The sequence below is a fragment of the Chelonoidis abingdonii genome, chromosome 2 (genome assembly GCF_003597395.2).
Source record: "Chelonoidis abingdonii isolate Lonesome George chromosome 2, CheloAbing_2.0, whole genome shotgun sequence".
NCBI lineage: Eukaryota > Metazoa > Chordata > Testudines > Testudinidae > Chelonoidis > Chelonoidis abingdonii.
In genome coordinates, this window is record NC_133770.1 from 651,915 (window position 1) to 675,990 (window position 24,076).

Sequence of the window (24,076 nt, forward strand, 5' to 3'; positions counted from 1 at the left end):
GGGGTAGGGGACGGGCTAACCCGCGATCCCTACTAACTAATTACAAACAACTAAAGAACGAAAACTAACTACTAACTACTATTTAAAGTTCAACTATATACAAATTCAAGAGGATACGAGTGAATGCTAGGGAGGTGGAGAACAGATAATCTGAGCTCCACAGTTCCAACGACCGACACGGGCGGTAAGAAGGAACTGAGGAGCGGTCGGGCCGGCAGGGGTATATATCAGGCGCCATGGCGGCGCCACTCCAGGGGGCGCCCAGCCGGCCCACCGAATGTTGCTAGGGTAAAAGTCTCCGATGAACATGCACGCGGTGCGCGCACACCTACTGGAATGGATATGAGCAAGCACTCGAAGAACTCTGAGTTCTACTGTAGTCTCATTGCTCCCTTGTTCCCATCTGTGTCTCTGTCACCAGCTATTGTCTCTGACCCTGTTGCTTGGATTGCAAACCCTTTGGGCAGGGACTGGTTTGTTCTGTGTGGGGGCCTATGAGGTGCTGCCACAATACAAAGAAATACATATTAATTAAAGGTACTGTCACCTCCCTGCTCCTATTCACGGTTCTCCGCTTATACTTATGGACTCAACTAGCCCTTAGCTACAGCATCACACTGGGGACTCATGTTCAGCTGCTTTCCACATGAGCCTAATGTCGTTCTCAGAGTCGCTTGTCTCCAAAATAGTCTCCCATCCTCTAAGTGTGACCTGCATTCTTGGCTCTCAAGACCTATGACCTTCTGCTCTAAACTCTCTGCAGATGTTCAGTACCTTGCTGGGATTTGCTGAATCCTGTGATTAGTGAGGAAATGGGGTTCTGTGCTGAGGAAGGGGGAGCGGGGTCTGGGTCATTGGGAGGCAGGGCTGGGATTCTAGGTTGGGGCACGTCCTGTCAGACCCAGGTAAAATTCCCTTTTTGTCCAGTCTGCACGTCCAGTAGAAGCTGTCTCTCCCAGGTGCCTGGCACCTGCCTCCGCCCCTCATGCCAGGAACAAGCAGAGGCGGCAGGCTAGGGGATGAGAGGGGAACCAGGCTCTGTGAAGTGCAGGGGCAGGACCAGGAAGATGTTGGCCTGCTGGTTGGGGGTGGACCTGTCTTCTCTCAATTGGCTCTCATGTGTGAAGAGGAGTGTGGAGAGAAACTGGCTCTGACTGGGGAGAGGAGCTGTAAACACGCTCCCTCCACTCAGTGCCCGGCAATATGTTCTCCGCCAGTTCAAATCCGCATGGCAGCAGCTCCTCCTGCAGCCAGTGAAATCTGAAATACTATCTCATACCCAGGACCACCATTGCACACCCCACTGCTGCATTTGCCAGTCCAAACACAACTCTGCCTGCCTGGCACCCTTGTCTCTGCTCAGTGCTGCTGATTGTTCATTTTGGGAGTGTTCACTTTATTTGAGCAACTCACGTGTTATGTGCCCCTCGGGAGGTTTCGGGGGCCTGATTTTCCCACGTGCTGAGTACCTGCACTTCCAGCTGAAGTCAATGGGAGCTGCCAGTGGGCAGTGCCTCTGAAAAACAGGACCCGGGTGCCTTTAGTTGAGCACCCAAAATTAGCAGACACTTGTGAAGATTTGGTCCCCGGGCCGGTGCAACCATTTAGGCGACTAGAGTGCTAGGATTTGGGGGGCGCCATTTTCTTCGGCAGTGACCACGGCAGCCGGATCTTTGGCTGCCCCAGTCGCCACTGGCGTTTAGGCAGAGGGAGCTGGGGCAGGGGAGTGTGGGGAGCGCTGCCTGCAGCAAGTAAGGGGGGTGGGGGTGGCATGCAGGGAAACTCCCTGCCCCAACTCACTCCAGCCCCGCCTCCTCCCTGAGCACGCCGTGGCCACTTCATTTCTCCCGCTTCCCAGGCTTGCGGCGCTTAAGCTGATTGGCGCCACAAGCCTGGGAGGCAGGAGAAGTGAAGCAGCCACGACGTGCTCGGGGAGGAGGCGGAGCAGGGGTGAGCTGCTTCACTTCTCCCACCTCCCAGGCTTGTGGTGCCAATCAGCTTAGGCGCCGCAAGCCTGGGAGATGGGAGAAGTGAAGTGGCCACGGTGTGCTCAGGGTGGAGGCGGAGCAGGGGTGAGCTGGGGTGGAGGGGGTGCCTCAGGGCGGAAGGGGGGTGGGAGCTGCCGCTATGAGGGTGCCTCAGAGAGGAGGGGGGCAGCTGCTGCGGGGGGGTGGCCTGAGGGCGAGGGGGGAGGTGGGGCGCCTCAGGGCGCAGGTGCTGGGGGGGCAAGGGCGCAAGGTGGAAGTTTCGCCTAGGTCGCGAAACAACCTTGCACCGGCCCTGTTTGGTCCATTAATATTTGTTCTGTTATTTTCCTAGAGACACGGGCAGTAACTACCAGGAACACTCATCTTTCCTTTCTGTGAAGACTGGTACCACATTTTCTTTTTCTGATTCCTTCAGGAATCTCTCCCCGTCTCAGGACTTATAAAGAATTACTGACAATGGTTTAAGAAAGTTAATTAGGAATAAACTGTCAGTTTCCAATATGGCAAAAGGTTCACGGTGGAGATCTGCTAGGGTCCACACTATGACCAATGTTATATATTAAAGATCTGGAAAAACGGGTGAAGAGTGAGGGGGCAAAATCCCAGAAAAAATAATTCTTTAGATTAGTCAGGGCTAGAAATGTTTGGGAATTTCAGAAGGACTAGCCAAGGTAGGGGAATGGGCAGCACACCAGGAGGTGGCATTCCCAGCTGATCGGTGCAGGGTAATGCACACTGGAAGGAATCTTTTATATTTCTTGTACACATTCTGGGTTTTAAATTAGCAGAAGACAAGACCTCCAGTGCTTACTGTGCTATGATAGGCTTGTCTTACGGCTATCTCATTCTTGAGATAATAGTAAAACTCATAGTGAGCTGGTAAAGAACCCTAAAAATATCCTAATGCTGTTATATATTTTTACTTACTATTTGTGTTCCCGCAGGGCCCCGGAGCCCAGTCAGGGAGCAGGACCCCACTGTGCCAGGCCCTGCACAGACAGAACAAAGAGAGGGGCTCTGTCCCAAGGAGCTGACAGTCTGAGTACAAGACAAGAGACACCAGACAGAGGAGCACAAAGCAATAACACTGGCCAGCCTGAGGCACCAGCAGCCTCGCTGCTACGAAGCTGTTTGCCGGTATTGTGCCAAAGGAGACTTTGGAGTCAATAATTAAATGGTGCGGCCTCCTCTGGGCCCTGACCCACACTGGTGATCCCAGGTCTCACACTGGGGAGGGGACAGAGGCGAACGAAGAGGATTACTGGAGACCTGAGGAATTTATTCAAGGCAGCACAGGAACTGGGCTCGGGCTACCCAAGACTATCTGTTATAAGATCGTGTTGTCAGTTATTTATAACTTTGCCAGGGCTTCCATGGTTCAGGCTGAAATTTTCCATGCCAGGGGATTGCTTCAGGTTGAATTTTACTGGGATGTTTCATCTAAAAGGGACCAGCCATTTCCAAGAACACAATCTATTTCCCCAACCTTGTAGGAAATGGCTGAGCCGTTTGGAGCAGTGACTTGGAATGTGACGGGGAGGTGAGGTAGTCGCCCGGGTCTCCAAGAGATGCCTTTAGATGCATCTGTGAAAATTTGCCCAAATTGAGCAAGTTATCACTTTCTGGAAAAAAAATCTCAGTTTGCACATGCTCAGTAAAGACTTGGGAGTTTGGCAACTAAAGTTTCTGATTATTCATCTGATCTCAGTGTGCTCCAGCCCCCGACAGCTCCAACATGTGACCAGCCTGCGCATGCGCTGTCCCCCAGAGAGACTGAGCAAATTGCAGCTCAGGGCAGCCGTGGCTGAGTAGCACTTCTCCTGCAATTGCTCCTCCAAGCTGCAGAAAGCCCCTGTGGTGCTGGGCCCAGGAACAGAGCAGGGAGCCTGTCCCCTGGGCACTCAATGACCCCACTGAGCCAGCAGCTCAGGGCGTGCAGAGACGAGCTGATGGAGATGCAGGAGGCTAGGAGCAGAGGTGAGTTGGGAAGGGGGTAGGAGCAAGGAGGAGCCATGGGAGCAAAGAAGGGTGGATGTAGGCAGGAGCATGAGACAGGACAAGAGAGGAGAGGAGCAGAGAAGGGAGGACGAAGGCAGGAGTAGGGGATGGGACAGGACAGGAGCAGAGAAGGGCGGACGTAGGCAGGAGGAGAGGATGGGGCAGGAAAAGGGCAGAGAAGGGTGGACGTAGGCAGGAGGAGAGGACGGGGCAGGAAAAGGGCAGAGAAGGGTGGACAAAGGCAGCAGGGGATGGGGCAGGAGAGGGGCAGAGAAGGGAGGACCTAGGCAGGGGCAGGAGATGGGGCAGGAGAGGGTGGACGTAGGTAGGAGAAGAGGACGGGGCAGGAAAAGGGCAGAGAAGGGTGGACGTAGGTAGGAGAAGAGGACGGGGCAGGAAAAGGGCAGAGAAGGGCGGACGTAGGCAGCAGGGGACAGGGCAGGAGAGAAGCAGAGAAGGGAGAACCTAGGCAGGGGCAGGAGAGGAGCACAGAAGGGTGGACATAGGGAGGGGCAGGAGAGGAGCAGAGAAGGGTGGATGTAGGTAGGAGAGGATGGGGCAGGAAAAGGGCAGAGAAGGGTGGACGTAGGCAGCAGGGGACAGGGCAGGAGAGGAGCAGAGAAGGGAGGATCTAGGCAGGGGCAGGAGAGGAGCAGAGAAGGGTGGACGTGGGGGGGGGAGAGAAGCAGAGAAGGGTGGACGTAGGTAGGAGGAGAGGATGGGGCAGGAAAAGGGCAGAGAAGGGTGGACAAAGGCAGCAGGGGATGGGGCAGGAGAGGGGCAGAGAAGGGATGACCTAGGCACGGGCAGGAGATGGGGCAGGAGAGGAGCAGAGAAGGGTGGACGTAGGTAGGAGAAGAGGACGGGGTAGAAAAAGGGCAGAGAAGGGCGGACGTAGGCAGCAGGGGACGGGGCAGAAGAGGAACAGGGTTGGGGATAAGTGAAGCAGTGTGGGACCAGGGGTGCAGGAGCAGAAGGGGACAGAGAATTAACTTTATAAACACTACAATTCTCTGCCCTACAGAACCTGGCATTTCACCTGTTTTTTCTGTGTCTCAGCTTTCGTTTGGGGTCTGGTAAAAGGCTGAGGCGCCATGGGCAAAGTGTGAGTCTTCTTCTCTTATCAGTTAATCTGTAGCTTGAGCAGCACGGGACTGTGTCGTGTATCTAAAGGTCTGAACCCTGCAGACCATCCACACAGGGTTAACACACTAACTTATGCACACGGGCTTCACACCTTTAGTTAATGGGCGTGCACTCTCCTTAGTCCCCATGTAGACAGCGAGCTGGTGCTCGCTTGCTGAAAAGCCTCCCCTGCTTCTGCTGCTTTCCTGCCACCTGGCCCTGAGCCCCTCCCATTCCCAGCTCACCAGGCCCCACCCCATCGGAGTCCACCCTAAACACTTGTATTGCTTTGCTTGTTGTAGTCGAGTTCCTTCCCTCCTCCCCTCGGGCACGCTGCATGCACCATCCTGTCTCTCTGGGGTGCAGCTGGTACTGCTAGGACTCTGGATGAGGAACTGGCTCATTCTGGGTCTTGTCAGCACTGAACTAATAATGCCTTTCCCCAGCGAACTTGACACTGAAGAATGTGATGAGCTACCAAAGGCTGCACATCCTGCAAACGCTGGCAGCTCGAGCCGATTGGGCTTTTTTGACAAAATAGTTTTTCATTGAAAAGTAACAATTTATGAAAACCAAATGTTTTTCTGGAAATGTATGGGCTCCAAAGAAACATTTGTCAGGAAGGTTTTTTGGTCCAGGACGGACTTTGTGATCGAAACGAGATAGAGAGACCCCAGACTAGCCAGTTGGGTAGAGAATTGTTCTCTCTCTCTAGCCCAATGAATATGTAATTATTTATACCAAATGGAAGAGCTCCAGCAGGAGGCTGAGAGGGAGAGAAAGACACTGACTCTACAGCCCTGTGCTCATTGCCAGGGATCGCTAAGTGCTAACTAGCCCCAGAATGTGCTAGTTCCTTACCCGGAGGCCTGGCATTCACCTGGGAGATGGGAGAGCCAGGTTCATGGCCCAAATCATCCTGATTCAGAGACGGGAAATGTTCCAAAGCCGGGACTTGTCTCCCACATCCTCAGTGAGTGACCTCACTGCTGGGAAGTCTGAGGTGCACCTCTGTCCCCTCCCTCCACTTCTGAAAGGTCTCCGATTCATTCCAATGCAGAATCACCAGGACTTTCAAAACCTCACCATTTTTTTGCAACACAGAATTTTTCTTTCCAGCTAGTCCTACTCACCCACCACTACGTCCCCTTCCGGCCAGGCAGCTGACCGTCCTCCCAGGGTGTGGCTCTGCCCATCCTCAGAGCAGGGCTGCCTCCCCACCCCACTCCTTCTTCCACCTGCAGGCAGGCGCCTTTAAAGTGATCGTGTTCCCAGACATGAAGGGGGGACCTCAACTCCCCTCATCTGTGGCCCGACAGTTCCACAAGCTGAGCTCTGCAGGGCAGTAGCTCCCTCTCTGGAGACGCACTGGCAGTGGGAGCCCCTGCACAGCCCAGTCCCAGCGCTGTGCAGCACCAGGCTGGCTGGGCAGCTCCGCATGGCACTGTCATTTCGGAGGCTGAGATGATTTAAGGCTCCCTTGGCTGGCAGTGAAGGGGAAAGAGGTGACAAGGACATGCCTGGAGCAGATTTGAGAGGTAGCTGTGGATGGTGGAGAGCTCAGAACTTTCTCAAATTTCCTGTGGTCTGACGGCTCCCAGGCTTCCCTAGAGGGCATGGTCTGGGGTATGTCTGAGCAAAACAGGTCAGCTAGTTTTCAGTTTCACACCAAAAGCGAAAAACAACAACCCCTTTTCTAACCTGCTCCAGTCCCAGGGGTGGGGATTTGCTTGCTAGGCCAGTTTGCCTTGTTCAGCGTAACCCTTTCTGTGATGAAATGCAAACTGGGTGAGTTAACATAGGACAGCAACCCTCACTTCGGGAAATTCCTGACTCGATTGCTCACCCTTAATGCTTCATTCAAACTAGTTATCTGCATTTAATTAGATATTAAAAACTGTTAACAGACCTTACACTTGGCCTCAGCAATGGGCTTGTCCCTGGTTGGATTCTCTACTCTCTGTATCATTCCATACAAAAACCCCAAACAAATCGATATCAAAAGAACATTAGGGTTGCAAAGTCGAGCACTCAGAGAATAGGAATGCACAGGCTGTCCTGTCACAAGCTCCAGCTCTGGGGGCCAACGAGCATACTCAATGTGGAAGGAACGTTCAAGAGATTGTATCAGCAAGCTTCTAACAAGCTCTACTGAGTATGTGCAAATGCAGTGTACAGGGGTTTATAATGCTGCCAAATTTGAACACATTTGCATGGGAATTACAAGAGACGCCTCTCTAACCCCAGGGCTATTCCCTGGCTACATTTCAAGTTCCTGTTCTACGCCCCAAGGGGCTGAAGCTCTTCAGGTGGAAAAAATTCTTCAGCATTGGCAAAGCTAATGGTAAATCATTTTTGCTTAAATGTTTAAAAATTCAGGCTCAGGAAGAAGTCCAACATGGAATATTTCATCCCAAAGGGTTCAAGTTTGGCAATGTTATATGCAGCTGAAAATAGGGGCTTATAATGGAAAATGTTATTCCACCTTAACTAGAGGCATTTCTACCAGCTCTGACTATAAATTGTCCTCTTTGTAACCTTTTTGACGGTCTATGTTCAGGTTTTTCCCCAAAAAACATATTGAGGTAAAGTCACCCATGAGTCAGTGTCCTGCAGTTTCTAAGGATTTATTGTTCTCTCCCCATTGAATCTGAGGAGTTGAGGTGGCCTGGAGCAGATGTGTCTGACATTTCTTCATTACCCTTAGCCCTCCCAATGGTTTCTCCTACAACCACTTCCTCCCACTCTGCCCTCAGTGTCCAGGCTCCCCCACCCCCTGCCTGATGGGCAAGACCACCACCATCTCCTCCTTCACCTGTCATAACATCCCCGAGAAACCAGCCCATGAAGCTGGCTGGGCGCAGGAGCCACTGATATAACAGCTGTCCCTATTGTCCCTTGGGGATTGTGCCTGGAGCCATCAGCAGAGTACCCAGATGTAGGGTGGGAGGGCGATTTCTGCTTCTCTTCTTAGCTCTTGGGCAGGGACTGTGTCTCCTCTTAATGTGAATGGCACATGGGCAGTGCTCAGCCCACCAGGCCCCAGCAATGCCCTAGGTCAGAATCTCCTCTCAGCGACACTCAAGTTCTTGTGGCTCCGTCTCCCAGGCTCCTGGCAAGTCTGGACACAGGATTCAGCATGTTGGAGTCACTCAGCCGTAATCTGTTTGAAAACTTCCCTCCAGCTCTGACTGAGAGCACCTGCTGGAGTCATGAAGTTCAGCAAGACCAATGGCTCTCAAATTTTGTACTGGTGACACTGCGAGCCTCTGAGTGCGACCCCCCCTTATCAATTAAAAATACTTTTTGAATATTTAACTCATTATAAATGCTGGAGGCAAAGCAGGGTTTGGGGTGGAGGCTGACAGCTCGCAACTCCCCATGTAATGACCTTGCGACCCCCTGAGGGGTCCCAACCTCCAGTTTGAGAATCCCTGCACTAGACCCTAGGAAACTTCTCATTCCCTCCACCCTAAAGTCTCCTAAAGGGACACCAATCAATGACAATCCACTTGTCTGAAAATCTGGGACTTGCTCTTGTCCCGTAACTCTCCAACCACTGCCGCTGAGACTGACTATGGAGAAGCTTTCACATGCTTGATAATCTCTTTCTTTATGCATTTGCCAGCACTCTGTGCGTCGGATAGTTCCCTGTCTGCCTGGCAGACCAGTCAGTCACCGGGGCTTCCATGGCAACAGAGGGGAAACGTTTTCTAAAAACAGGAAAATGTGACTGGAAAGCCACAAAGACGGCAGGGGCCTGAGAGGCAAGTGTTTCAGCCCCGTCCCATCCCCAGAAGGGAAGCCAGCTGTCCCTGCCCAAACAGGGTGCTCATCTCGGCCCGTGCAGACATGGGGTCCCTGTGTAAAAGACACTAGTGAAAGCAGCGGGAGGAGCAGAAAACACCAGAACCACTCGTGCACTGTCTGTTTGTGACTTAGCCGCTCAGCCTGGGCGAGAGCCTCCTCCTCTCCTTACCTGGGCCTCCTGGGAACTGCATGCTGCTCCGCTCCTTGGCAAGCCCGTTGGTTTTGGGGCTGGCGCTGGGGGCTGGCGCCGTCGTTGCCCTGGGGAGCCGCTTGCCCGGCACCTTCACTGTTGTTCTCAGCAGATCTATTTCCTTGCCATGGATGTTCTGCATGTAATCCTACAGCAGAGAGACAGCAGGTTCAGGCTCAGCGCAAGCCTCTCCGCCTCCCTCTGCTCACAGGCTCTGCCAGCCGGCCACCAAGCAACATGGAGTGTTTCAGAGCTCCGGATTCACTTTCCCATTACAGCTCAAACACCCCAGGCTCCTCCTGTGCTTCCCTGCGCTACCAGTGAGAGGCTCCTTGTCCTGTTCCCAGGGCCAGCCACTGCCTGACATGAATAATGCCATCCCTGAGCTAGCCAGCCCTCTCCCAACCTGGGGCAGGGTTAGAACTCAGTGCCCACAACCCAGGTCCCTTTGTCAGAGCACAGGTAGTGATGCTGAGCTCCGGGAACAGCGGCAGTCCCATCCTTCCTTCCTGTAGCCTATGGAACATGGAGCTGGAAAATCTCTCCCAGATCCCAGCTCCTGGGATCCAAACACAGAGAGCTCCCTGTGGTACATTCGCCAGAACGACTTTCAATGACTCTAGACTCTGGGCGTCCACCTCTTCTCTTGGGAAACCATGACAGCAACTGGCACATCTCACCCATAGACTGCAAGTACGAGCCACCCTGAGAGACACACTTCGCTCTTTCAGCCTCTCCCCATAACTCAGTCCCCCAAGCAAGTCCCTCCAATCTGGGACTGATGTCCCCAGAAATACATGCACGAGTCCACGTGTGATCCCCTCACAGAAAGGGGGCGTCCCTCCTGCTCTGGGACACAGGCCTCAGACTGAGAGCAGGGGAGGAAGGGAAGGCTACAGAGAGGGGCTGTCCCCTCCCTGCTCTGGGACCTCAGGCAGCTCTGCACAGCATCCCCTCCCTGGGGGCTTGCTCTGTAGGTGGCAGAGGAGGGACAGCAGCTGGCTAGGACGAAGCTGCAGCTGCAGTTCTCTGTTCTGCAGGAAAGCTTGGGTTTGCTCCAGTTCACAAGGAGGTCACCAAAAAGATTAAGTCAGAGTTGGTCCCTGTGTAAATCCTCTGCTTCTAAACTCAGTAAGATAGAGCAATGAATAAGCCCAACCTAGGAGCCTCGGCTCCTCTGACCGCCCCCTGGCTTAAAGTGGCAGGTGGAGGAGGGTTGTATGGGTCACACTTCCATAGCCTCCAGGTCATGATCTGCAAGGACCACCGCTGCTGGGCTGGCTCAGCCAGTCTGCACGGACCTCCCTCGCTCTGACAGTGCCTCACCCCGGGGCCTAGCTCCCAGCCCAGCAGAGAACGGCCACAGCACTTCACATTGCACACCATTCCCAGGCACTGGAGTCCTAGGGGCCTTGACTCAAGCCGAGCAGAGCGCCCAAGCCCACAGACACCCTGGGGTGTCCCAAGCGTTCCACAGCTGTACAGCCTCATTCCCAGCTTCTCCAAGCAGCACTGGGGCTGAGTGGGGAAATCGGAGAAGTCCCTGGGCAGGGAATCTCAGAGGGGCTGAAGGATTTTCCCTAGCTCAGCACAAACGCTGTGCTAGCCGTCTGCCTGCCGGAGAGAGCGGTCACCAGCACGCTGCTTTTATTACATGCTATAAAAGAGCAATTTCTTCCCCAAGCCTCCTCACTAATTACCCAGCCAGTTCTCTCATTTCATTTTATTACTGGAATTAACAACGAGTTCAAAGCGTGGAAAGCTATTAAGATGTGTGATTAAGCCACATTCAATTAGTTTCTACAAACAATTTAATTGATGTTGCAGATAGAATTAACAGAAGGTGATTGTGTGAATGGCTCCACTGGCTGCAAAATGGGAGATGCTTTCTCTCTGGCGCTGCTTTGTGCAGCCTGGCCGGGCCGGGCCGTGTGCTTTCCCCAGGAGCAGAGACACTTGCTCTCCAAGGCTTTGGGAAAGTGACTTGAAATTGCCTTGGCCTTTCCATGAAATTTGCTCTTTTCCTCGCATGGAACAAACTCAGACACCAAAGAAGGGAAAAGAGGCCAAGGGAATGTGGACAACTGCGCCAGAGACCTGCGGCCCTGGGACTCGGCCTGCAGAGCCCTGCTGTCTGCAGCATCAGCTGCTGCTCTCAGCTCCAGATCAGGACACCCCATCTGCACAATGCCCAAAGCTGCTGAAAACTCAGAGTCAATGAACACAGATTCCAGGGAAAGCAACAAGAGGAGACACCAGCTGTGGGCTGCAAGACAAGACTCTGCTTGAGCTCCAGGGAGATAGCAGCAGATCCAGGCTACCAAGGGTTACCTGACCAGTACAACCAAGGGGGTAAAGGACACTTAACTCCAGGGTTGAACAAGGTCGTATGGGAGCATCATTGCAAGAACTACAAGTCTAATCCCGGGAGACAGTGAGGAGTCTAGGGAAAGGCGGGGAGGGGGGCTTTTCCACTGCTGGGGCTGGAGGTGCCAAGGGCTCAACTTGCTGATCAACGAATCCCAGTAAAACCAAATCATAGAATATGAGGGCTGGAAGGGACCTCAGGAGGTCATCTAGTCCAACCCCCTGCTCAAAAGCAGGACCAATCCCAATTAAATCATCCCAGATAGGGCTTTGTCAAGCTGGGACTTAAAAACCTCTAAGGAAGGAGATTCCACCACCTCCCTAGGGATCCCATTCCAGTGCTTCACCACCCTCCTAGTGAAAAAGTGTTTCCTAATATCCAACCTAAACCTCCCCCACTGCAACTTGAGACCATTGCTCCTTGTTCTGTCATCTGGTACCACTGAGAACAGTCTAGATCCATCCTCTTTGGAACCCCCTTTCAGGTAGTTGAAAGCAGCTATCAAATCCCCCCTCATTCTTCTCTTCTGCAGACTAAACAATCCCAGTTCCCTCAGCCTCTCCTCATAAGTCACGTGCCCCAACGCTCTAATCTTTTTTGTTGCCCTTCGCTGGACTCTTTCCAATTTGTCCACATCTGTAGGGGGGGGACCAAAACTGGACACGATACTTCAGATGTTCCCTCACCAATGCCGAACAGAGTGGAATAATCACTTCCCACGATCCGCTGGCAATGCTTCTACTAATACAGTCCAATATGCCGTTGGCCTTCTTGGCAACAAGGTCACACTGCTGACTCATATACAGCTTCTCCTCCACTGTAACCCCTAGGTCCTTTTCTGCAGAACTGCTGCTTAGCCACTCGGTTCCCAGCCTGCAGCAGTGTATGGGATTCTGCTGTCCTAAGCGCAGGACACTGCACTTGTCCTTGTTGAACCTCATCAGATTTCTTTTGGCCCAATCCTCCAATTTGTCCAGGTCACTCTGGACCCTATCCCTACCCTCCAGCTCAGTGTCATCCGCAAATTGGCTGAGGGTGCAATCCATCCTATCATCCAGATCATTAATAAAGATGTTGAACAAAACTGGCCCCAGGACCGAGCTCTGGGGCACTCTCGTTGAGCCCGACGATCTAGCCAGTTTTCTATCCACCTTATAGTCCATTCATCCACCTCATACTTCTTTAACTTGCTGGCAAGAATACTGTGGGAGATCGTATCAAAAGCTTTGCTAAAGTCAAGGAATAACAAGTCCACTGCTTTCCCCTCATCCGCAGAGCCAGTTATCTCATCAGAGAAGGCAATCAGGTTGATCGGGCATGCCTTGCCCTTGGTGAATCTATGTTGACTGTTCCTGACTACCTTCCTCTCCTCCCAGTGCTTCAAAATGGATTCTGGAGGACCTGCTCCATGATTTTTCCAGGGACTGAGGTGAGACTGACTGGTCTGTGGTTTCCCGGGTTCTCCTCCTTCCCTTTCTTAAAGACGGGCGCTACATTAGCCTTTTTCCAGTCATTAGGGACCTCCCCCGATCACCATGAGTTTTCAAAGATAATGGCCAATGGCGCTGCAATCACATGAGCCAACTCCTTTAGCACCTCGGATGCAGCACATCCAGCCCCGTGGATTTGTGCTCATCCAGCTTTTCTAAATAGTCCCGAACCACTTCTTTCTCCACAGAGGGCTGCTTACCTCCTCTCCATACTGTGCTGCCCAGTGCAGCAGTCTGGGAGCTGACCTTGTCTGTGAAGACCGAGGCAAAAAAGCATTGAGTACATTAGCTTTTTCCACATCCTCTGTCACTAAGTTGCCTCCCCCATTCAGTAAGGGGCCCACACTTTCCCTAACCTTCTTGTTGCTAACTTACCTGTAGAAACCCTTCTTGTTGCCCTTCACATCCCTTGTTATCTGCAACTCCAGTTGTGCTTTGGCCTTCCAGATTACACCCCTGCATGCTGGAGCAATATTTTTATACTCCTCCCTAATCATCTGTCCAAATTTCCACTTCTTGTAAGCTTCCTTTCTGAGTTTAAGTTCACCAAAGATTTCACTGTTGAGCCAAGCTGGTCGGTCGCCTGCCATATTTGCTATTCTTTCTGCACATCGGGATGGTTTGTTCTGTGCCCTCAATAAGGATTCTTTAAAATACAGCCAGCTCTCATGGACTCCTTTCCCCTTCATATTAGCCTCCCAGGGGATCCTGCCCATTAGTTCCCTGAGGGAATCAAAGTTACTTTTCTCAAGTCCAGGGTACTGCTACTCTCCTGTCTGTGTGCCTGCTGGACCCATGCTGCTGCTGCAGCCCCGGTGATCCTTGCTTTGGAATATGGCCCTCACTAGTCAGCCAGGCTGTTCTAGTGTCACATTCTCGCCTCAGGGCGCCCCTCAAGGACCCAAGGGAATGCCCGCTAGCGCTCTCCTCAGAAGTAGCTATGCACTCCCTGCACGGCAGTGGCTCCTGCTGTGCTCCCAAGTGGTGAGGACAGCCTGTGACCCCCCCCTCCCCCCCGGCAGGGCTCCCTTCCCCTCCCTGTGTCGTGTGGCTCCAGGTGGCCCCTGGCCCCAGAGCAGAGTTCCCACAGCAGGAGTCAGGCCAGCTGCAAGGGGCACTCGGCCATTCAGGCCTGCCCACAGCCCACCAACACTCAAGTCTGCCAGCCTTCCGGAAGCAACACAACGTCGAAGTGTCCAGTGCAGCTCTTGGCACCTGGGGAAGACAGTGTCTGGGTGGGGAGGAGACAGATGCCCTTTGCCCTGCAGAAAGCTGGGGGGTCAGAGAGGGCTACCAGCATGTGCATGCCAGGCAGGCCTTATCACTCCTCACTTTACTTCCCTGCTCAGCGTGTCAGTGGAAAGGCATGTAGAGGAGGCGATGCCTTCGGCATGTAGTTCCCTGGGTATCCAGCCGCACTGGGCGAAGGGCCCAGGGTGCTGGTGCTGGGCAGTACCGTAATGTCACACAATGACGGCGAGGGACATCCTAAGGAGTTCCTCCACCCTCAGCAGTGGGAGCCGACCGAGGTAATAAGGGCCAGCTCTGACCTCAGTGTAAAGGTGGTGCACGGGCGCGCGCGCACTCACAGGGTGGGTGCACGCACACACACACGGGACACACGTATGCACACACACAGGGCACACACATGCACACACACGGGGCACACGTACACACAGGGCACATGCACGCACACATACACGGGGTGCATGCATGCGCACTCATATGGGGCACACACATGCACACACACACAGGGCACACACACGGGGCACACGCATGCACATACATGGGGCACACGCATGGGGCACACGCATGTGCACACACACGGGGCACGCACGTGCACACCCTCTCTCTAGGCAATGGCAGCTCCCCCCGCAGTCTCCAGGGTCCAAGGCTATGGAAGGGAGAATGCAGGAGGGAGTCAGGGAGTGGAGACTGGGGCAGAGACCCGGGGGTTGGAAAAGGAGTCGGATGGCACAGCTGAGCTAGGAGGAGAACAGGGTTTACAGTCCCATGGCTTCACGCAACGGGATGAGAGGTGGCGCTCCGAGGTGAGCTGCTGCAGGACAGGGCACAGAGAGTGGACGGGGCACACAGGTTCCAGGAGCTGAGGAGCAGAGGGATGAAGCTCTGGGCATTAGAACACTTGGGGGCCGAGGGATTCAGGGCTCTGAGCATAGAGCAGCTCACCCCTCAAGCCCCGGGGCACGACAGCACCCCTTTGGCTAGCTCCGGGCCCCACTGCGCATTGGCTGCCCTGTGCCCCCCAGAAAGTGATCCCTGCTGTCCAGAGGGCGCCGCGGTCTGCAGGGCCACAGGTGTGTCAGTGGCCACAGTTCACTGTCTTAGCAGCAAACTGTGCTCAAGAGGGAACGGGAGAGAAGCCGTTAGCCCCACAGCAGGGAGGCGACAGAGATGGATGGAAGAGGCAGTTGTGAGCCAGCCCCGAAGAGGATTGTAGATGCATCGAGTGACAGCTCAGCTCGGCAGGCTCTGCACAGCACCTCCTCTCTGTTACCCGGTACCTAACAGCCAGGAACACGTTCCACACCCAGACAGGGCCCTCGGCCCTGGCCGCAAGGAGCTTTTGCCTTCTCCCTCCTGCCAGGGCCCCTGGCTGACTGGGGACTGGCCAGGAAAAGAAAGGGGCATGTTTACTGACCCCTCCCCTCAGCCAGACGCTCCATATGCTCCGGAGGGGGGCGAGAGGTGCTGCCCTGGCTGGCAGGGACCAGAGTGCCTGCCTGGGTTCCCATTACGGGGAGAGGCTGAGTCCTGGGTCTACCCAGGCTGCGGAGCCCGCTCCCCCCACCCCTCCAACAGGCCTGGTGCTTTGGGAGGGTCACGATACCTCCCGAGGGACCTGCAGGAGCAGCAGAGCAGAGACCACCTCTGTGCCTCCCCCCAGCCACCGCCTGGCTCTGCAGGGCCTGCCCGGGGGTCACTCACGTGCAGGCTAGGGTGGTAAGTGAGGATTCCGTTATCACACAGCGTCACATATTTCTTCTTCCACTCCTTGTTGAGGGACTTGCTGCTGCGCTTCAGGAGAATGCCCTGTGGGAGAGGAGTCGAGAACCTCAAATCCTGCCCTGGCCTGGTGCTGCCCCCCGACCCCTACCACCCTCAGACTGCCCCTCGTGGGACACCATCCCTGGCGCCGCCCCCTCCCTACTGCCCCGGGAGCACCCCTCGTGGGACACCATCCCTGGCGCCGCCCCCTCCCTACCGTCCCGGGAGCACCCCTCGTGGGACACCATCCCTGGCGCCGCCCCATCCCTACCGCCCCGGGAGCACCCCTCGTGGGACACCCTCCCTGGCGCCGCCCCATCCCTACCGCCCCGGGAGCGCCCCTCGTGGGACACCCTCCCTGGCGCCGCCCCATCCCTACAGCACCAGGAGTACCCCTCATGGGACACCATCCCTGGCGCCGCCCCCCTACCCCTACCGCCCCGGGAGCATCCCTCATGGGACACCATCTCTGGCGCTGCCCCATCCCTACAGCCCCAGGAGTACCTCTCATGGGACACCCTTCCTGGCACCGCCCCCCCACCCCTACCGCCCCGGGAGCACCCCTTGTGGGACACCATCCCTGGCGCCACCCCCTCGTGGCACATAGTCCCTGGCATCACACCACCCCTACCGCCCTGGGACTGCCCCTCGTGGGACACTGTCCCTGGCACCGCCCCCCCGGTCCCCCCACCCCTGCCACCCCGGGAGCACCCCTCGTGGGACACGGTCCCTGGCACCGCCCCACCCCTATTGCCCTGGGAATGCCCCTATCCCTGGCACTGCCCCATCCCTACTGTCCCGGGAGCACCCCTCGTGGGACACCACTCCTGGCGCCGCTGCATCCCTACCACGCTCGGACTGCCCATCATGGGACATCCTCCCTGGCACTGCACCCCCTTCCCCCCCACCCCTACCACCCTTGGAGCACCCCTCATGGGACACCATCCCTGGCACTACCCCAACCCTACCGCCCCGGGAGCACCAACATCCACCCGGCTGGCGTGGCCCACGCCTCCTCTCCCCCCCTGCCAACACCTACCCCGGCCGGCGCAGCCCATGCCCCCCCACCCCCTCCTGCCGCTCTCCACACCCCACTCAGGCCTTCTCATGTCCGCACCCCAGCCGTGCTCCCTAGCAGCTCCTGAGTTGGGAGGCAAACCTCCAGAGATGCGAGGTCGGGATGGCGGAAGGGCATGCGACCAGCAGTGCCAAGCAGCCTGCAGCACACAGTGAAAACACACAATGAGCTCCCAGGCCTGCCTCTCCCCTGCCATCGGCTGGGCCCAGAAGGCTGGCAGAGGGCATGGGGCAGACACTGTAGCAAGGGGCATCAGGGACTCCAGTCCCCAGGGTAGAAGCCAGGTAGCAGGGCGCAGCCTATGGCTCCTCTTGAGTTGTCTGGCTTCATTTCTCATCCCCTCTGAGCAGCTGCTCAGCCCAGCTCCACCTGGATCAGGCAGCGAGGCCCTGGGTACTGACACTTTTCCCCGGGCTGTGGCTGCCTGAAGGGGTGTCCACCCTGCCCCCTGCCCGAGGGGTCTGGTCGGCCCATTCACACGTGGGCTGCACCCAACGGAAAGCTGGCGTGCTGCCGAAGCCCAGCGGGGAGAGGAGTTGAGCTAGGTTTATAAAGCCAGCATGCTGGCAGCAGAAGGCGGCTGCAATCACTCGGTCGGAGCAGGAAGGGGTGTGCACAGTTACTCCCCGAGAGGAGGGAGGCTGGTGAGCCTGGAGCAGGGGGAAGCCAGGAAGGTAGGAGAAGGCTCAGGAGGAAAGCAGCACAGCAGAACAGTGCAGGCCGTGGCTGCTGATCGCAGGGACCTTGAGCTGGAACCTGGAGTAGAGGGCGGGCCCAGGTTCCCCTACCAGCTACTGGGGATGTGGCCCAGGCCAGGCAGAGGACAGTGACTGCCTGGGATCGTTACATCCCCCCTTCCCCTCCAGAAGGGGACACTGCATAACGAGCTGGCCGGAGGGCTGATGACGAAGAGGAGGCTGCAGTTCCTGGAGTGAGAGGGGCTGCAGGGCAAGACCGCCAGAGGAGGGCGCAATGCCTGGCAAAGCTAATCCCCAGGATGGCCAGGAGGCAGTGCCGTGTCTGCACTAGGGCACTGCAGTGCTGTAGCTATGCGACTGTAGGAGTGTAGACACACACTTCAGCGACTGTTGCTATAGTAACTCCACCTCCCCAAGCAATAGCGGTGCTCTTCCACAGACCTGTACTGGCGCTTAGGGCGGCACAACTGTGAATTTCGCACATGCCCAGTGCCAGAGCTGTGTCAGCCTAAGTTTTAAATGCAGCCCAGACTTGAGCCTGTCGGGCCCCTGGGGTCAAGCACAACCAGCTAAAGGAGTTAAAATCATCTACAGTCGTTGCTAATCTAGTTAGGCAAACAAACCTCACCAAGGGGAGGGAGACGGGAACCAGAGACTGCTCTGCAGACACTGATAGCAAGAAGGGTCTCCTAGATGGAGCTACAGCCAAATCAAGAGGAGTGCTCAGCACGGGAGGCCAGGAGAGAACTGGGAAACAAAAACAAGAATGGAAAATGGAGTCAGGGAACAAAGCTGGATCTAGTCCATTGTTGGCCCAAATGCCACTGCCTAACTGCACCTAGCAGGCCAACAGCACCGCAAAAACCCGGATTGAAAACCTCCAGACTGCTAGATCAAGCCAACTTTGGGACCCAGTCCCACTGCCTAAACTCCATCAGAAAGACCCAACATATGACACCTCCAGGGGCAGCAGCGAAACTATCATTGTAAACCAGCCAACATGACACAGGAGAGGCAGAAGTGTTTAGCAAATATTTCTGTTCAGTATTTGGGAAGAAGTTGGATGATATACTCACCGTTCACAATGAGACGGAAATACTTCCTATTTTTACAGGAACTGGGGAGGATGTTAAACAGCAACTGCTGAAGCTAAACATCCTCAGATCTTCAGGCTCAGATAACTTGCGCCCAGGAGTTCTAAGAGAATCTGCCGAGGTGGTTTCTGAGCCATTAATGTTGATTTTTAAGAAATCCTGGGACACCAGAGAAGTCCAGAGGACTGGAAAAATGTGACTGTTGTGCCAGTATTTAAAAAGGGCAAAAGGGAAGGCCCCGGTGGCTATGGGCTGGACAGCCTGACACTGATACCAGGCAAAATCATGGAAAGGCCAGTTTGGAAAGAAATCAGATAAGCATTAAAAGACTGCAGCATGATTAATGCCAATCAACAGTGTTTTATAGAAAACAGATCCTGTCAGACAAGCCTGATACTATTTTTGATGAGATCATGAGTTTCATTGAGAAAGTTACCTGTGTTGATAACCACGCTTAGACCTCTGCAAGGACCTTGTTACTGTACGACATTCTGATTAAAAAATTACTACTATATATAATCAACATAGCTGATAAAAATGGAGTAAAAACCGGTTACATGATAGATCACAAAAAGTAACTGTAAACAGTGAATCATCATCCAATGACGGTCTTTCTAGAGGTGTCTCACACGGATCACTCTTGGCCCAAATCCATCCAATATCTTTATCAATGATCTGGAAAAACACATAAAATGATGCTGGTAAAATCTGAAGAGGACACAAAATTGGTGAAGTGGTAAATGATGGTTGGGACAGGTCAGTTATACAAACCTATCGGTATCACCCAATGCAAGGTCCTACATCTAGCAACAAAGAAGACAGGCCAAATGTGCAGGGAGTCTGTCTCCTGGAATGCAGTGACACTGAAAAGAACGTACGGGTCATGGTGGAAATGGAGAGAACATCGGCGCTCGGTGCGATCTGTAGCTAAGAGGGTGAATGCAATCCAGGGACATAGACGCAAGGGGATATCAAGTTGGAGCATGAAGATGATACTGACTCTGCCCAAGGCATTAGTGCGACCATGACTAGATATCGTGTCCAATTCTGGTGTCCACACTTCCAAAGGATGTTGACAAATTGGAAAGAGCCACAAGAATCATTCAAGGCCTGGAAAACCTGCCTTATCATGAGAGACTAAAGGAGCTCGATCTAGTTTATCTCCGAGATAAAGGAATGACTTGACCATGGGGTCTACAAGCAACTAGTGGAGAAGAGATTTCTGATAACCAAGAGTTCCTTGCTCTGTCAGACAAAGGCAGAATGAGATCTGATGGCTGGAAGCTGAAGCGAGATATGTTCAGACTAGGAACAGGGCACCAAACGTTTACAGTGAGGGCTTTTACCTGGGAACAACTGACCTAAGGATGTAGTGAATTCTCCATCACTTGGAGTCTAAATCAAAGCTGGATCTCTTTCTAAAAGCTCAGGGAGACGTTATGGGCTTGACTCAGGAACCACTGGGCAAGATTCCCTATCTCAGCTATGCAGGAGGTCATAATGGCCCCTGCCGGCTTTTTAACATCTGCCTCCTCCAGCCAGATCCTGCTAATATTTGCTACAAACCAAAAATTCTACCATGTAAACAGAGGCTAAGTTCTCCTTGAAAAGTCCGGATCCTAATGTGCCTGGGTGCAACAGCATTACAAACAAAGTCATTGAGTGCCGGTACCCTGCTACCCCTTGCCAGTGCTGGCCTCAACCCCAAACTGTGCTGTCTAGAGAGACAACAAATGCAGCTTCTCCTAATCCACTATGCAAATCAGGACCACAACAAATCTTGGCACACGAGAAGGCAGGTATCAGCGTCTTGTTTTTCCAAGACTATTGAGCTAGGTTGCCCCAGATTCCAGATATTTCCAGTGGAGTTTGCATCAGCTGGACTTGCTCTTTATATAGATTGTACAAATTGAGGGTTCAGGGCCAAAACCATGTAAGCTCCATGTAGATCCAAGTTTTTGCAGCACGGCTGGGTTGGGACACATGGGGCTCCAGACATTTTCAGGGCAGTGGAAGCAGACAGATTTGTTCTGTACTGAGGCATTAGAAATTAGGCAGGTTGGAGAAAGAAGTGGGAGGGAGCAAGGGCTGGATCCAGGTTTTCGTGACACTGCGGTGTGGCTTGCACCAGGGCTCACTGTTCTGTGGCTGGACTTGTTCTCTGGATTGGGGCTGGATCTAGAAGCAGCTAGGGAGATCCAGCTTTCACATTACCTGAAAAATGGAGCAAAATCCCAATCCTACACAGAAAAAGAAATAAGGAGCTGAGGAGAGAAAGGAGGGAGGAGAAGGACAAAGCCCAGGTGAGATGCAGCAGCCACATGTGAACCCAGGGCAGAACCATCACAAAGGGGGTGGGGGGAGTCCACCCCCAAAGGGCTGGAGACCTCTGTGCTAGCACATCCCACTCATGTGCATGCTCTGTGTACACAATGCCCCAGCTCCCCCCCTCCCGAATCCCCAACCCCACATACTCACACACACGCTCTCCACAAATCCTGCGTGTTCCCAATGGCCTCACACATCCCTACAGCTTATCTACCCAGGCCTCCCCTGGGGAGTCCTGTACGTTCTGAATCCTTTGCTAGCTCCTTTTCCCCAGTGTGAATGTCCCAAAAGGGAAGAGGCTGGGAGGGATGAACCACAGGCCAGTCCACTGCCTCTGAGGCGCCTCCCCTGCCCTGCGAGGCTGGTCTGTGTGACTGTCTCGGCGTGTTGTGTTCAGATTGGGTGGTGCACAGTAAACGCAGTGGCAGCAGCAGCAATATGCAGTGTAATGAGGCAGGGAGCCACGATGGCCCCCAAAGGACTCGTTCACTCCACAAATCTCCCTTCCACTCACTTTTTGCTAAGAATTTTAACACCAAACTTAATTGTAAAGTCGTGTATTGATTGGAAAATGCAAATGGCAATTTAAATGTAATCTCAGCTCCCAGCATGGTCCCAGATCCCGAGGAGGAGGAGTCCCTGTCCCCGGCTCTTGGCCCCGCTGAAGAAGGAACCCCAGGCCCTCAGGGCTGACTATGTGACTGTGCACTCAACAACAGCATCTGCAGGAGGAAGGGGATGTGTGTTTGTTCCCAGTAACCACCAGCTGGGAACAGCAGCCTCCCAGCCCAGCTAGCCCAGTTTCAGTGACAAGCGTCCAGCCACAAAGATCCTCTCCCCACCCAGTGTGGGCTGAGCCTGCCAAGGCCACAGGATGGGCACCAGGTGGGGAGCTGGAGCCTCAGGTGCAGAACTCCCTGCACCAGCAGGAGGTCAGAGGGGAAGGGCTAGAGAGAGGAGGTTGGACTCCTTTGTTTCACACGGGGGCCATGGTAGTTGGGTGCCTCCAGCTCTGGAGACTGCGACTGGAGTTTGGGGGAGATGAACATCGGCTCACAAGCAGCACATTCTGGGCGTGCTGTGATTGGCAGGGTTCGGTGGCTGCCACCAGCTTCCTGCAGGGCAGTCCTGCTCCCCGGTACAGCAGCCTTCCTCACTGGTGCAAAAGCTCATTCCTTCCGGGATTCTCTTAACCAGCCTCCTGTCCGGGCACGCAGCCCACTCGCGCAGGGCCCTGCGGCTCTGCCACCGAAGCTGGGATGAATTCAGCCACCCAGAAAGGTCACTATGCAGATTGGACTGAGAATAAGGGAGGTCACCTACGAGTAGCAGGACTTCCCCCACGTACTGGCCATGACCGCTGGGCAGCATTCTACTGGAGGCCACACACGCCCAGGCAGAAGGTCCCACTTTCCAGCCACTTCACTTAGCCCATATCCATCCTCAGTCCCTCTGCGTCAGTGGGGGGCGTTAGCACCTCCGCAGTTACACAGCCAGCTGTCACGCGACCTGTGACACTCTGGAGAGTGGGGATCTGCTGAGGGGATAGTGCCTGAGATCCCCACTCCCCTCGGAAGGAACAACCCCAAGAGAGCTGAGCAGCGGTTACAAGGTTTGCGCTTCTCGGCAACAGCTTCCGAAGCCCTGGCGGCTGTTCTGCATTTGGAATATCGGGCCCTCACAACCTCTCTGCAGGGAGCCCTGAACCAGAGTGCGAGGCAAGACTGCATCCTTCTCACACCCCTGCTGAGGCTCTGAGAATCTCTCACTGCAGGTTTACAGCCAGCTCCTCCCCACAGACGCTGGGGAATGGATTTTAGCCTCTCTTCCTTTACGAATAAACTCACGTGCCTTTGTGTGGCTCTGGCCACTCTCCTTGCTAGCAGCAGCAAAGTGGTGATTTCACAGCACAGTCGTTTCTCATGGGACGGACGGGTCCCTGGAAAGGGGGTTGTGGTTAGGGCTGAGCCGTATTCTACCATCTCCAGGGCCCACTTGTTCATTGGGATGCAACACCATGCAGAAATAAAATGGGTCTCTGGTCCTCAGATCCTCAGGGAAGGGGACCTGTCTCAGCGTCCACTGGTCCCCAGCTCTCTGCAGAGACATCAGAAACGCTGCTTCCCAGGGGTCAAGGTGTCCTCTGGCAGCGGCCAGTGTTGGCCCTGGGAGAGCTGTCTCAAGGTGGCACCTGGAGAAAGGATGGTCCAGTGGTTGGGGCTCTACTCTGGGACCCAGAAGACCTGGGTTCAGGTTCCTGTTTGGCCAGTTACTCCTAGGGCCGGTCCCTCCGTGTCTGTGGGCCAGTTCCCTGATGATCGCTCTGGCCTGCCTACAGTGAGGCGAATGCAGGAAGCCTGTCAGAATGTGAGGCACTCCACGCTGCAGTGACAGGGCCAGAGAAACAAGGAAAAGGTACCTGCTGCCATCCCTCAGGCAGGCTGGGATCCCCTGAGCCAGCCTGCTGGCCAGGGCCTGTCAAAGCCTGCGGGCTCTGCTGACACCCATCAGAGGCAGCGTGCCGTGCAAGCAGAGCCGGCCTGGCCTGGCTGGGAAAGCCCAAGAGGAGCTGTAACTGGCATGCCGGGGCAGTGCAGCCAATCAGGTGCAGGGATCTCAGTCACCCCACAAGGGTTCGGGATCGGAGCCATCACAGCTCTGAGAGCTGGAGCCCTGGGAGAACATCTGGAAGAAACGGGACCTGCTGGAAGTGAAGGGAGGCCCTGATCCAAGCCATAGGCACCACCCTCCCAGCTGAAGGGTCTGTGGGCACCTGAGCAGAGACGGCTCTGCACACGTCTCAGACAAGGAGAGAACAGAGCTTGTGCACCCTGTTGGGCTGCTACAAGCAAAGACTTTACGCTTCCCTTCCAAGCACGCGGGGCCTTTCAACAGCGAGC

General features: G+C 54.7%; 1 protein-coding gene across 1 annotated transcript in view; it reads right to left on the reverse strand.

Moving 5' to 3' along the window:
* The window catches only part of AGAP3 (ArfGAP with GTPase domain, ankyrin repeat and PH domain 3), a 223,517-nt gene that overhangs the window by 73,056 nt on the left and 126,385 nt on the right, over positions 1-24,076 (reverse strand). The window contains exons 10-11 of the mRNA XM_032796630.2: positions 15,919-16,023; positions 9,091-9,259 (exon numbers count right to left, since the gene is read on the reverse strand). Coding sequence (XP_032652521.2) covers positions 9,091-9,259; positions 15,919-16,023 — 274 coding nt within the window. The remainder of the gene's footprint in view (positions 1-9,090; positions 9,260-15,918; positions 16,024-24,076) is intronic.